The sequence below is a fragment of the Phocoena sinus genome, chromosome 9, assembly GCF_008692025.1.
Source record: "Phocoena sinus isolate mPhoSin1 chromosome 9, mPhoSin1.pri, whole genome shotgun sequence".
NCBI lineage: Eukaryota > Metazoa > Chordata > Mammalia > Artiodactyla > Phocoenidae > Phocoena > Phocoena sinus.
This window is the reverse complement of record NC_045771.1, coordinates 91,245,443-91,260,156: the sequence shown is the minus strand read 5'-3', so window position 1 is coordinate 91,260,156 and position 14,714 is coordinate 91,245,443. Positions and strand designations below refer to the sequence as shown.

Sequence of the window (14,714 nt, the reverse complement as noted above, 5' to 3'; positions counted from 1 at the left end):
AAGAAGCACGTGCCCACTGGCACTTTAGCGGTTTCCCAGCTTCAGTTTGAAATGAAAACCTGACGCGTTTTAGGTAGTCACTTGGTACCCTTCCAGAGAAAGGTCAGGATTGACTTTTTCAATGATGAAACTGCAATCCAGCCATCTATGAAATTTGACTCTACTTTTCAAATGAAGGAATGTTGTCAGCTGAGTGGGTCCTGGTCTCTGGAGGGCGCCGAAGCTCTGCCCCGCCTCTGTGATGCTGGTCTTGAGGGTAAGGGTCCAGAGATCAGCTGGGGCGAGAATTAGGTAGACTATGGGGAAAGAACATGACCGTTCTTCTCAAATTATGTAATTAATTGCCAAATATGCTTTCCATTGCTAATCTTTCAGTTGAAGTGGTTTGTTGGAGGGCACAGGTTTAGACTTTCTGGGACCACCTATATGCTTCTGGAAAGACTTGAGTCATAGCTAGGTATTCTCCTTATGGATAAAAAATGTAGCTGTGTGAAAGACAAACAAGGAAAGCCTTAATGGGAGGGCACTTGCCTTCTAAACCCCACAGTTTGGGGCCAGTATTTTCCCCCGCAAATATTCCCAGGACAGAATGAGAGCAAGACATGCCTTTACCAATGACCTAAATAAAAATCGTTAGAGAAATTAAAAATAATTTAACATATGCACACAGCCCTTGCCCCCAGCATGCATCTAGTGAAAACCTCTTTAGGACTGAACTGTACCGTGCCTTCGCATTATCTAGGGGAAAGAAAGGTTTTCTAAGCATGTGCAGCATCTCCTACCGTTGTCCCAAGCCTAAGGGGGATGGTAAAATAGGACAGATCTGCTGGGCCACTGAGGCCCCAAACAGGGCTACCTGCTGGGGCCTGCGGGACAGGAGCGACTGACAGTCTGATTCACTTAACATGGCATCATGAAGGCCCCCCACTTGCACACGTCCTGAGGTCTGTGCATCAACTTACATGGCTTAACTTGAGGCTCATGACTGTTCACTCCACACACACATACACACTTAACAGGCAAAAAAAGGGAGGAGAACAGCTGGGAAGATAACAGTCAGTACTCCCCAAAATGGGGTGTAGCAGCCCTCAGCATCTCCTGGCAACTGCTAGAAATACAAATTCTCAGACGTCACTGGTTCCAGATCTGGGGGTGGAGTGGAAATGTGTTAAATGAGTCCTGCACGTGATTCTGATGCGTGCCGGAGTTTGAGAGGCTAGGACCTGGATGACCCAGGTAACTCACAGCTTTTTGGAAGATGGCTAAATTTTATAAGATGATATGGAAATTCATTCCTAAAGTCTGAAGTTCTTCCCATCCTCCTGATTGTAGAAACTGATGAAGGCCGTGGCTTCTCATTTCTGGGAACATCTCCTAGAACTAATTAATGGTCTAGGGAAGACAGTTATCCACAGCTCACCTAAGCTGCTTCCCGATTCATGAGAATGCCCCAAAGAACACAGGAAAATGAAACATGCCTGGAAAGAAAAAAAATGCTTAAGGAAAAAGAAGTTTTGTTTTGAAAACCTGAGGTACCAGGAAAATGCTATAGATCTTAAATTCTAAAGGTTAAAGACTGGAGTATTCCAAACTTCAAATTGTTTAATAATCATGTTATTGGCAAATATGCAAAGACAAACGTAAGGCCATGACAGCTTTTTTCCCATGGAAATATGATCAAGCAGCACTCTGGGCAGGAACCACCAGACACTTGGACATAGAATGATAAGAATAAAAACATTTATTGAGTGCTTACTCTGGACCAGACACTTCTCTGAATCTTTTAGAGTTATTTCATCCTGAAAGCAATCCTAGGAGGAGGTAGGTATAATCATTACCCCTTTTACGCAGAAAGCCATGACTCAGTTTCTGTCCTCCCCAGGGCCGCATAGCTGGGTGTGGGGAAGGCAGGATTCCCCACCAGGCAGCCTGCGCTCTTATTACAACGCTGTGCTACTCAAACTTGCCGCTTGAGATCGTGGAGTGTAGTTGGCAAACAAAGGCCAGGAAAAGCTAAACAATACAATACAAGGCAAGGTGTGAAGATGTTCAGGTGAACGGTCCAAGCCACAAACACGTCTTTCTGGCTTTGGAGGATAGAGGCGTTTTGTTTCTCAGGACCATCGGTGAAACTGGTTCTAGATGATGTTTTATTAGAAAGTCTTTCAGAGGCAATCATACCTATTGACTCAAGAAGGGGTTTTTTGTCTGTTTTTCTTTGTTTTTAATTACAGTGTTGTGTTAGTTTCAGATGTACAGCACAGTGATTGTTATATATTTTTCCAGATTCTTTCCCCCTATAGGTTATTACAAAATATTGTATAGTTCCCTACGCTGCAGAGTAGGTCCTTGTTGTTTATCTATTTTATACATAGTAGTGTATATATGTTAACCCCAAACTCCTAATTTATCCCTCCCTTCCCTCACCTTTCTCCTTTGGTGACCGTAAGTTTGTTTTCTATGTCTCAGGGTTTATGTGTTCTGTAAGTAAGTTCATCAGTATCATTTTTTTTTTAAGATTCCACATATAAGCAATATCATATATTTGTCTTTGACTTCCTTCACTTAGAATGATAATCTCTAGGTCCATCCACGTTGCTGCAAATGGCATTATTTCATTCTTCTTTGATGGCTGGGTAATACTGTGTGTGTGTGTGTGTGTGTGTGTGTGTGTGTGTGTGTGTGTTATACACCGTATCTTTATCCATTCCTCTGTTGACGGACACTAGGTTGCTTCCGTGTCTTGGCTATTGTAAATAGTGCTGTTGTGAGCACTGGGGTGCAAAGCTACCTCGGAGAGGATGATTCTGTTATGCTTTGCCACAGTTGACATTGCGTCTTAGGAGGATTATTTTCTTTTGTAGGGGTGTATGGGTGTCTCTTGCATACCTGTATCAAAAGCGAGGTTAAAGGCTCGTTTGGCAAAGACGGTTGAACTCCAGTTTGCAACTTGACCTTGTGCTCAGAGCTGAGAATGGAGAAATGGTTACAGGTGTACCTTTGCCCTTGGAGTCCATAATCTAGTTAGGGAAATAGGATCTTTTTGTTTTTGTTTTTATCCCCACCTTTTCCTGGCCAGAAAGGATTTAAGGCCAGCAATAAGATGTGTGTACGGGCCTTTCGTTATTCAAACACTGTACAGATACTGTGAAATGTCAAGTGTTGATATAAAACCAAGGTAGTCACCTGAGCTTTGGGACTCTGAGCCAGGGTTCAAAGGCATAGGCATCGTGATGGGTAATCTCAGCCACAGGCCATTGGCCAAGAACGCAGATTTCACCCTGTAACCATTTGGTTCTGCCTAAGGTGCCCACCCTGTTGGGCCAGTGAGAGGTTGGGACTGAATGGCTCCCAAGGCCTTTCTTATCACTTCAGATGTTTTATGGGCCTCTGCTCTTAGGGCTAGGGGTGGTTATCACAATGGCAGACACCCACCCACGAGTTAGATGATACTGAGTTGAAAGCCTGAGTTAGAGGATACTGAGTTGAAAGCCTTTTAAATCGGATACTTGGAATTCCTGAGACTTTTGCCTGATTTCGTTTTCTTTTTATCAACTTTATTGCATTTCATCAAGCATTCACTGTTGTGCTTTGTGACCAGGTAGAGGGATGTCGGTGTGTTGCTCATTACTGCTGTATCTCAGGCCAGAGGCCTCATGTCGCCAGGCTGTCACCTGAATTGTCTGTCCTGGGAGGATCTGCAGACGGGTCAAAAAAAGAGGGAGGCAAAGGCAGGACAGAGCTTAAGAGCACAGGCTCTGGACCCTGCCAAGTGCTGAGATAGAATCCTGGCTTGGCCATTTCCTTGCTGGAAGACTTGGCAGTCACGTAACCTCCCTAAACCTCAGTTTCCACATCCATAAAACTGATGATTGTAACACCTGGTTCCTGTAGGGTTATGTTGAGGATTAAATGAGATGATGCGTGTAAACCATCTGTACAATGGCAGGCACAATGGTGTACAATGGTGTTCACTTAAAAAAAACCATCATCACTATTATAGTTAAGACGTGATTAGCCAGGGTTGAGATAACGTGTGTTCTGGAGGAAGCAGTTGCAGTCTCTTTGCAAACCGTTGGTAAACTGTCGTGGACCATTTACAAACCTTCCCATTGTAATGGTGACTGAGGATTCTAACTGCCAAGTCGCTGAGGTTGGGGCTCTAGTAGCTCAGCCAGCACTGCCGTCTCCCTTCTAGCCTGTGACTGCGACCCCAGGGGCATCGAGACACCGCAGTGTGACCAGTCCACCGGCCAGTGTGTCTGCGTCGAGGGTGTGGAGGGTCCACGCTGTGACAAGTGCACTCGGGGGTACTCGGGCGTCTTCCCCGACTGCATGCCCTGCCACCAGTGCTTTGCCCTTTGGGACGTGATCATCGCCGAGCTGACCAACAGGACCCGGAAGTTCCTGGAGAAAGCCAAGGCCTTGAAGATCAGTGGCGTGATTGGGCCTTACCGGGGGACTGTGGACTCGGTGGAGAAGAAAGTCAACGAGATCAGAGACATCCTGGCCCAGAGCCCAGCCGCCGAGCCGCTGAAGAACATCGGGAACCTCTTTGAGGAAGCAGAGTAAGTAGCTGATGGACCAGAGTAACAGCTCACGATGCTGTTTCCACTCGATGAATCCACAGCGTGGCCCTTCCACCAGGAGGCGTGGTTAGTGCTGTGAGTGAAAACAGGTAACTGGGCCATTTGTTTTCCCAGCAGTCGCTGCTCTGGGCATGGGGGTGAGTGGGCGCTGGCTCATTGTTGGGGACCAGAGTTGCAGAGATTGCAGTGCAAAATGTGTGAACGTATATTCAGCACTCTTCTCTGCAAACGGTACTCTCGGGCAGTAGAATGGCAAGGATGCAGGATTCAGAGACAAAGGATCCGTAACGGAGTCACAGCTGGGTTACTCGCTAGGCTTGTGAACTTGAATGACTCACGCATTTCTAAGCCTCTCTCTTCTCTCCTGCGGAGGAGGGGAGGATAGTATTTACCTTTCCCTGACAGAGTGACAAAAAGACTGATCTATGAAATGGTAAGGTAATTGCAGAAAACGGTGTGAATTGTTATTATATGTTTTGCTACTACCAGGAAAAGTCCATTACCACAAATAAGACTCCTATTTCTAGGTTATTTCCACTGCTCAGCTGTTGGTCCACTAGAGCAGTGCTTCATTCATCTAATTATAACAAGTTCTCTGTGATGAAAATTCCTCCTCTTAGCCCTTCTCTGGGTAATCATCTCTCTAATTGGAAAGTGTGTATTTTGCTAGTGGAAGCAGAGAGAATTGAGCAAAGTGATGCTGAACTTTCTCCCATTTTTTTCTCCCATTTCTCCCAGTCAGTCATCTTTCCTGCTCTCAAACATTCCAACTCCCTTTGCCAAAAAGGACACCCCGCCCCGGCCCCGACCCAAAACAGCATAAGGTCTAGGCTAAAGGACAAAACAGGAAAGGGTATGAAGCATTTGTGTTTCCCCAAATGCTATGGGTTTTTCTTGTAGACTCACCATTTGGCATGAGCAAGGGGGTGGTTTCATGGCTAAGTCTTGTACATTAAGGCGATATTATATCGTGACAGAACTACAGTAACATTTTTGTGTGATGGGACTTTTAATCAGCATCTCTAAGAAGTGAGATGGCCTTTTCATCTCAGCACTGTGTATGAGAAGCAGGAAGCTAACCGCTGACATTAGCTCAAGTACCTCCTAGACCTAGATTTAAAGTAACTAGTCCCTGGATTTCAAGCCTCAGATCTCATGGCCAAGATCATGCGGTTGACCAGGGTGTTAGGCGATGTCTGATGTGGGGCCATAATGCACTTAGTGAGGAACTCAACCTCATTAAAAAGACCGTGGTACAGCTCAGCCTTCTTACATGTAGCGATAATGAGCCGTGGAAGGCCCTGGTCTGAGTGCAAGCCCATTTAGGAAATGATGTCTTGACCCGGGTGCCATGCACCTTAAGGGAAAACGAGCGACTACACTCCTCAGACAGCCCTGGTCCTACCTTCACTCTTCACCTAATCAGACAGATTGTAATCACCTCAGGAACACCAATTTCATCAATCTTTTTTCAACACAGTATCCAAGGATGCATGGTCTAGGATCCAGAGGGGCATTATTTACAAATATACAATGCGAGATTTGACTTTGTAAAAGTATAACATTGTACGAGACCTGAGGAGAAATGAAAGCCTTCTGTGAATCAACCGATTAATAAAAAAGCAAAGCACTGAAAAAAAAGAAACTAGCCTCAGGAAAAGAGCCATCAGGTTTACTAAATGTAATTTAACCCACAAATCCTTTTAAGCACTTTGAGTTGGGTCATGGTATTCTCTCAGCCTTAAACATCATTTTTCGACTGGCCCCCAACCTTTCAGCATCTCTGCATTTTTCCCGTTTTTTGCACAATTATATTCCTGAGAAGACAATAATACTGAGTTAGGTGATACCCAGGGGTAAGGTCTTCTCAAATATTCCTTTCTTTGAGATACATACACACATGCCCACTGTATATACGAGTAATTTACAAATAGATGCCTAAAGTACAGCTTTGGAGACAGGAAGATACAGAACAAAATGCAGTTGGGTTTAGATTCCAAATGAAATATTGTGAAAGCTCAATGGTTATCATATTCTATTCTTACTGGTACTACCTTCTTTCTCAGGAGAAATGAAAGGGTTGCTTTGTTGGTGGAAGGAGGAGGCTCCTTTGATGAGACGTGGCTTGAAGGGGGTCGGGTATGAAAAGCTCCTTTGGGTTGCTCCCACTGGGTTGCTTCCTGGTGGCGGTGGGGCTTGCTTTCTGAATGTCTCATCTTGAAGGAGATCCCTGAGGTTCACATGAGAGCATTTTTGGTGGGTGGCTGGGAGGCGTAATTGTACACTGGAGTCACTTACATCTTTCGAGTTTGTGGGATTGTATGGGCTTGAAGCTGCTTATGTACAGAGCTGGTACTCCACGCTCTGGATCTGTGCTCATGTTACATCATTCGGAATCACTCCTGTAGTCCATCCGCCACAACACAGCTGAGCGGTGCTGCTGTGTTTTTCTTCAAAGTCTTGAAGAAAGAAAAATTATTAGATTTAACAGAGTCTCTTAATGATAAGAATAAAATCAGTACTTAAAGATAATTACAGACTACTGAATCGGTCTGAAATTACAGAGTAATAGATAAAGTATTAGTAGAAAATGTAAAATTGAGACTTCGAGTTTTCCCTTTGGCTTATTTTCCTTAGGTAAATGTGTCCTCCTCTTTACAGGAAACTAACCAAAGATGTTACAGAAAAGATGGCTCAAGTAGAAATACATTTATCCGACACAGCTACGCAAAACAACAGCACGGCCAGAGAACTAGACGCTCTGCAGACAGAAGCAGAAAGCCTGGATGACACAGTGAAGGAGCTTGCTGAACAACTGGAATTTATCAAAAATTCAGATATTCGGGGTGAGCGTTGTTTTGTGCAAATACTTAATCCTGGGCAATGGATTTTACCACCTGTCTAACCTTTTAATAGAGCACTTTCAGAAGAAAATTAAGTGCTTTGTAATCATTTTTAAGCTTTTTCTCATTGAGACTCTGGCACAAATGAGGATGAAAGTCCCCATTTTACAAACATGGGACATGGGGCACAGAAGGGGTTGCATGGAGCGAGCAGTGGTTGTTGCGTTAGAATGGCCTGCGTTTTCTGATTTTTAAACTTTTTTTCCAGTTAGTGGTTTACCTCCTTGGCTTCTCTTGGAAACGGGCTCTTGTAAAAAGTTAAGAAATTAAGTTGATACTTCTGCGTATCGTTTTATATTCAAGAATGTTACTTGGTCAGGAAATCACATTTTCAAATCGTTTATTGGTATCGAAGGCCGTATTATAGGACCTTCCCTCCCCAAAGCAAAAGAAAGTTAAAAATGTGTCAGGTCACCCTATCCATCCTGCTTTATGCATGATTGCTTATTTTTTTGGCTAGATCCTTAAAGCCAAAACACGTCAAGCTGTTTTATGTATATAATATTAGCCATCTGAGTGGATCTAAATAGTTAAGTGAGAAAAGGGAAAAATCATCTGGACATGTAATCTACAGGCTGCCTGACACCAGCTATTTAGAGAGAACTGGAAGCTTGCCTGTGTGTAGGAACAACATCTGCATGATCGACTTAATTTTCTAATCCAGATGTTTGGCATCCTCCAGAGTTAGGTGCTAACGGGACAAAGTGTATTCATTGATCATGAGAGGAAAGTTACATTTCTTCATAAAGATTTTATTCCTTGAAGTTTAAAACAAAACCACATAAGGTCAGTTTAGACGCGAAATACAGCCGTTGCTTGATGGGGGAGATCGAGTACAAGGGGATTAACTATGGGCAATTTCATTTCATGCCCTAGGCGCCTTGGACAGCATCACCAAGTATTTCCAGATGTCTCTCGAGGCAGAGGAGCGTGTGAACGCCTCCACCACTGATTCCAGTGGCCCCGTGGAGCAGTCGGCCCGCACTCGGGACAGAGTGGAAGACTTGATGTTGGAGCGAGAGTCCCAGTTCAGGGAAAAACAGGAGGAGCAGGCCCGCCTTCTGGATGAACTGGCAGGCAAACTACAAAGTCTTGACCTTTCAGCTGCTGCCGAAATGGTAAGGTTTGAGGGTTTGGCTTAAGGCTGCCATGCTTCAGGAGAAAAAACACCCTGCTTTGTCTTTAACATTGTCCACTTTGCAAATGAGTCAGCAGGAGGGAAACTCCGCGGCTCAGTCTCTGGCCCACCGTCTGGGGTATCCAGTGACCAAGCCAGATTAAACACAACAGTGTGTGGGTTTCCAACCTTCCTCTCTCCTAGAGGTTTCTCTGCAGTACAACCCGGAATCAGGACTACTATCCCAAGGCTGCTGAATTGAGTCACTGCCGCCTTATCTAAACTGGATCCTTTTTATACTGTGGACATTTTTTACTTTGTTCTGATTTGAAGTGCAAACTCCATCTCAGGGGAGCAATTGAGAATCATTCTGGGAGAGACTTCTTAAAAAAATTGAAGGGCGCTAAAGAATATTTTTTCATGGGTGGGTGGGTATGGGTGTTAAAATGCTCCCTTGTCCCAGTAACTTTACCTAGTGAAGACCAGCCTAGGAAGTGGATTTATTTCCCGGAAGCTTTTAAAAAGTAACTCTGAAGCCAAATGAAACTGAGTAGCGAGTTCAATGAAAATCAGGCAGAAAGCCAAAAACAAAAGCCAAACTAAGCCTGTTTCTTCCTCTTGCTCCCTTATTGTTTTTCATGGAAGAGCACCCATCTGAGAGACTCTGGAGGATGTTTTTATATACTGTACCTTTATTTTATAAGGCTTCTGCTCTCTTAGCTTAGAACGGAGGGTCAGTACAAGGGGGAAGGTGGGTTCCTAGGAAGCCGAGTTCAGGCTTCGCTACAATTTTGTCTTAGTAACAGTCCCCCGCCCTCCCCTCTCCGAAATAGACAAAAACACACTGTGCTTTCTAATTAATGCCTACAGGGTTATATTTTCATTATCTTAGGAAACTTGATGGCATCTAATGGAAATAGGGAGTTAGGAGATCTCCTGTCACCATTTCTCTATTAGAGAAAGAGGCCTAGATCAAAGCCATCACAGGCGAGCGTGCAATGCCAAATCTTTCTTCCTTTGGTATATTGGCTCTTTCCTTATAAATTCCAATTAAAAACTAAGTCATCACAAACAGAATCTCTCCAAACTAAAACGAAGAGCAGACAAGCACGCTAAAGCAGAGGGTGTCTCGCGAGCAGGGGGGCCGCAGCGGGTGCCTCTGGCCACAGGAGCGGGAGCCCTGCCCTGGGCCTGCTTTCCATCAGGGGCCTGGCCTAGGAACAGCCTACGCTCCTTCCATCTCCTACTCTGTGTGTGTGTTTTAATGATCCTGCGAGAGTTCCCTTTATAGAGTCCATACCACCACTTATCGTGTAGAAAAATTTTTGCTCCTTTGTGTTTTTAAAGTACCTTTGGTTCTTGTCTTTGTGTATATTTAGTTAGACCCATGCTGGGTTTTTTTTTTAAGCCTGCCAGGCTGCTGAAACAAAACAGATCTTCTAGTGTGCTGCCAGATAGTTTTTAGAAAGCATCTCTTCTTGATTAAGGCTCATGTTCTTGTACAGCATGCGGAATAAATGTTATTTTCTGAAGCCTTTTATGTGCTGTAAACCAGACACATTAATGACTATTATTTTGAGATATAATGGGATTATAATTATTACAAAACTATTAGGTTAAACAGTTGACAGTATTTATTCAAAAACTACTCTTTTAAAAGGAGTACTTGTTTGGGAGTCTCCTGTTACCCGTTTTTCACTGTACTATATATATAGCTTTTGCCTCTTTTCAACGTGACCATTTTCCACAAAAGGATAGATAGCTCTAAATGTACTTTTTCTTCCTGCTCAGCCTCTTCCATCATATAGCAATCTTGTAAATTACCAATTTGCTGTGTATATTCTACAGCCAAGCCCTGGTCTTTGGAAGTTTCTGGTAGATAAGAAAGAAGGAGTCTGGCAGGGCCGTTGGGAGGTTATTTGGAAAGTTATACCCATACCTTTGTCTTCTCTCTTCCTCTCCCCTGTGGAATGTTCCCCCACTTCCCCTGCACAGATCCCACCAGCCAATACTCCTTCCCAAACTACAGTAATACTCAGTGGTCTCTGCTTTGCCTGCTTTCCTTTGCACTTGCAGCATCTGACCTATTCTTGGCCGTTTTACCTAGAATGATCCTGTCTTCCTTACTAGATGGGAAATTACTAAAAGGCCCGATAATGGGCCTTTTATATCACCCTTTTCACCAGAACAGTTAACAGGGTGCTAGGTCTAAAGAAGGTTCTCAATACTTTTTTTTTTTTTTTTTTGGTAAATCCTACCAGTTAGGAGAAAGGGGACGGGACACATTCTTTGGCTTTCATATGGGCTGACTTCAGCCTGATGGAGCAGATAACATTTGCACCCTGCACAGAACCCACATAGCATTGCAGTTCATTAGGGCAGAAGGTACCGATGCAGGGCTGTAAATCATCGTTTCCTTGGAACTAAGCAGGTTAGCTCGGCCCTGAGCTCTTTGCTCCGCTCTATCCTGAACACTGTTTTCAAGCACCCTCGCTGAGGACCACCTACATGGTCTCTCTCTGGGGCCACCCAGGCTCTGCACAGCTGTTGGCTGCAGCGGACTCACTCTGCACCCCGTGCTTGTTCCTTGGCTCGCTGCAGACGTGTGGAACACCTCCGGGAGCTTCCTGTTCCGAGACCGAATGTGGCGGCCCAAACTGCAGAACTGACGAAGGACAGAAGCAGTGTGGGGGGCCCGGCTGTGGCGGGCTGGTCGCTGTCGCACATGGCGCCTGGCAGAAAGCCATGGACTTTGACCGAGATGTCCTGAGTGCCCTGGCTGAGGTGGAACGGCTCTCCAAGATGGTAATTCAATGGATGGGCTGTTTTGTTTGTTTCCTTTCCGTTATGGACTGGAGGATCTGAATGGGACAAGTCAATTCCAAATGCTGACTAAAACGAAAAGGCCTAAGTTTCTGTGAGGTCAGGGAAAGAGAGGAGGAAGTTTTTATTCATAGATGGTTTAAGAATCTGCTTGCTTCTCACAATAATTTGAAATAACCATGTACTAACTATGGGTCCAGGGTTATGAATACCTCCAGCTGTTATTTCAATTGAGCCTTTATTCTTCTGAAGTGACATGAAGTATTAACTTCCTGTTAACCGAAGTATGTAGGTTGGTACCTGAGAAAAAGACTAATGAACATCTTCTACACCACCAAATGTTTTGGAGGAATTAAAAACAACTAGAAAAACATTTTATATGCTAGCCATAGCTATGTAAGACTGTTGTAGAGGAACTGGTATAGTGAATACTTTGTCTATACAAGAAGATAATATGGTTGAAGGGGAGATGTTTGTTTCTAAAAGCCATGACTCCAAATACTTAAGTTTTTCTACATCATTTTCTGGACCATTTCTCTTAATTCCCCATACATAGGTCTCTGAAGCCAAACTGAGGGCGGATGAGGCAAAACAGAATGCTCAAGCTGTTCTGTTGAAAACCAATGCTACCAAAGAAAAAGTGGACAAGAGCAATGAGGATCTGAGAAATCTGATCAAGCAAATCAGGAACTTTTTGACCCGTAAGGAACTTTTTCATTTTACTTTTAGACATTTCTTCCTGTCCAACAGTTTTTTAACAGTGTTTGAGAGGCCATAATTCAAATCTGCCTTGTAGATAAAAGATTCTTGCAGGGAATAAAATACTTCCAAATTTTTAAATGTATATGTAAATAACCTCTAATTTATGCTGATACAGACACACCCGATGTGATACCCACGTAACAAATCAAGAAGTCAAACATACACTGTGAGAACTAAATTTGGAATTTGTGTTAGAGATTACATATAATGTGTCATAAGAACCTTAATTCAAATTAGAGCTTTTTTGACATTGTCCCTAAAGCTTTGTAATCCTATTATTTATAGGATATTATAGTTAGTTACAGAGCTCTATACCTTAAGCGTTCTGTACAGAAATAGAAAATCTCTGGGATTTGTGGTCCAGCTCACAAATGTTGCAGGTCACAGTTTGAGTGTTACCACTCAAGATAGTTTTGGCTGCAAGTTAAAGAAAACTCTCAACTGAAATGGACTTAATCAAAAAAGGGATGTATATTATAACACACAGTAAGTTCAATAGTAGAATAGCTCCATCGTTCTAGGATCCATGCACTTCTCATCTTTCTGTGCTGTCATTTTAAGCATATCAGCTTTGTTCTCAGTTTGCTAAGGATCTTACGGAATATTCATATATTATCCTGTGCTTAAACCCTCAGGGCTCCATTTTTATGTTCTGTTCTTTCACAGTTTATAAGAAGAAAAAAAAAAGCAATGACATATTTAAAGTTTAAACTCCGGTATTTTTTTGACCTCTTTTCACATTCGACATCACGTTTGACATTTGAAACTCCCTGGCTTCTTTGATAAGGCAACTATCCTGATTCTCTTGCTTCCGACTGGATTTTCTCCCTTTCTGTAGTTTCCTGAATCCAGATAATTTATTAGGAATTTCAACACTTACATCTGTATTCACAGTAGTTTCCCACCTAATTTTTCAACCTCAACTGAAAGTTTTCATTGCCCTTTAGGATCAAGACCCAGCTTTTTTACCCTGGCCTGTATCGTTTTCTACAATCGGAACCAATCGCTTCACTCAACTTCCACATAACTCGCTCTGCCCATCCTGCCTCTCCAGCCAGAGATGTTCTTTCTTCTCTCAAATCCTGTTATCCTTTAAAACCTGATCCGTTCCTCACCCTCCACAGTTTTACCTGACGACCCCAGCCTACAACCAACTCCAGTAGTGCGCACTGTCTGCAATACTGTTCCTGTGTGTAGGTCTCATCTCCCCAACCTGGATTAAAAACTCTTAAATAGGAAGTACCTTTGTCTTGGTGTAACCCCACCATGCTGATCACGTAGCAGATGACCAGTAAGTGGTTGAATGAGTGAACCATCTATGATTTTCACCTCTTCACGGGAATATCTTTGCTTCTAACAGAGGATAGTGCTGACCTGGACAGCATTGAAGCAGTTGCTAACGAAGTACTGAAAATGGAAATGCCTAGCACCCCACAGCAGTTACAGAACTTGACAGAAGACATTCGTGAACGAGTTGAAAGCCTTTCTCAAGTAGAGGTTATTCTACAGCAGAGTGCTGCTGACATTGCCAGAGCTGAGATGTTGTTAGAAGAAGCTCAAAGAGCCAGGTATCTGAAGACAGTATTATGGCATTTAGGGGGGGCTTTGTGTATCTAGCATTGAATAAAGTATTTCTCCACGTGAGTCTCTCAGGGTCATTTCAGGAAGGCTTTTCTTTAAAAGAAATGCTCTCTTCTGCGAGGAAGTACTTTTTTCATGTTCACATATAACACACTGTCTCATTCTTTTACTCAGCAACAGTGCGACAGATGTTAAAGTCACTGCAGACATGGTAAAGGAAGCTCTGGAAGAAGCAGAAAAGGCCCAGATTGCAGCAGAGAAGGCAATTAAACAAGCAGATGAAGACATCCAAGGAACCCAGAACCTGCTAACTTCAGTAAGAGATTGCAATCATTATTACGTGTGGGAGAAAACACAGGCGCATATACTCTTATCAGAAAAGAAGCGCATTTGACAGTTATCTATGAAAATTCTTACAATTGAACACTAAAGGAGTCCTTTCAGTAAATCTAAACTACTCCCATCGCACAAGGTGCTAAAAGTGTCATTTTCAAGGAAGAAAAAGGACTCTAAAGAGAAACATTAAACCCGCTCTCATTTTCATCCCCACAGAAAGCCCAAGAAAGATAAAAAGAGTTTCCTGGTCCTTCCAGGAATCACACAGATTTTATTTAGTATGAAGCACACTCTTACTCTTATCCAGTTTTAGACCATCTCTGGCTGGAAAGAGAGGACGAACAGAGCAAGGTTTTGCAGCCCAAAAGCAACTGCATGTAAGACCGGTGCCTCAAGATTTATGAGGTGATCGTTCACAAAATGTCTGCTTCTAACAAACACCCAGTTTTAGAGGAACCTAATAGAGCTCTTACAGCTAAACAATGTTTTGTTCAGAATGCATGGGAAATCTATAAGCAAAACACCCTAGAGCCACTGAGAACTTTCCACATGGATTTAGTGCTTTATTCTAAAAACTTCTCAAAAGTAATGCAAACTAATTGT

The 14,714-nt window shown here is 43.3% G+C and overlaps 2 protein-coding genes across 5 annotated transcripts in view; one reads left to right on the top strand and one right to left on the bottom strand.

The window, feature by feature from the left end:
- LAMB1 (laminin subunit beta 1) overlaps window positions 1–14,714 on the top strand; it is a 111,035-nt gene that overhangs the window by 55,248 nt on the left and 41,073 nt on the right. For all 3 annotated transcript variants that reach the window (XM_032643561.1, XM_032643560.1, XM_032643558.1), the window contains exons 25-31: window positions 4,199–4,568; window positions 7,251–7,435; window positions 8,369–8,610; window positions 11,211–11,414; window positions 11,989–12,133; window positions 13,555–13,762; window positions 13,950–14,091. In XM_032643561.1, coding sequence (XP_032499452.1) covers window positions 4,199–4,568; window positions 7,251–7,435; window positions 8,369–8,610; window positions 11,211–11,414; window positions 11,989–12,133; window positions 13,555–13,762; window positions 13,950–14,091 — 1,496 coding nt within the window. The remainder of the gene's footprint in view (window positions 1–4,198; window positions 4,569–7,250; window positions 7,436–8,368; window positions 8,611–11,210; window positions 11,415–11,988; window positions 12,134–13,554; window positions 13,763–13,949; window positions 14,092–14,714) is intronic.
- The window catches only part of DLD (dihydrolipoamide dehydrogenase), a 63,520-nt gene continuing 50,529 nt past the window's right edge, over window positions 1,724–14,714 (bottom strand). Inside the window, exons 15-16 of one of the 2 annotated variants that reach the window (XR_004351490.1) lie at window positions 6,644–7,048; window positions 1,724–4,953 (exon numbers count right to left, since the gene is read on the bottom strand). The gene's annotated coding sequence lies outside the window, so the exon portion shown is untranslated. Of the gene's footprint in view, window positions 4,954–6,246; window positions 7,049–14,714 lie in introns of those variants that run through there. The other variant, XM_032643563.1, reaches the window with a different exon arrangement.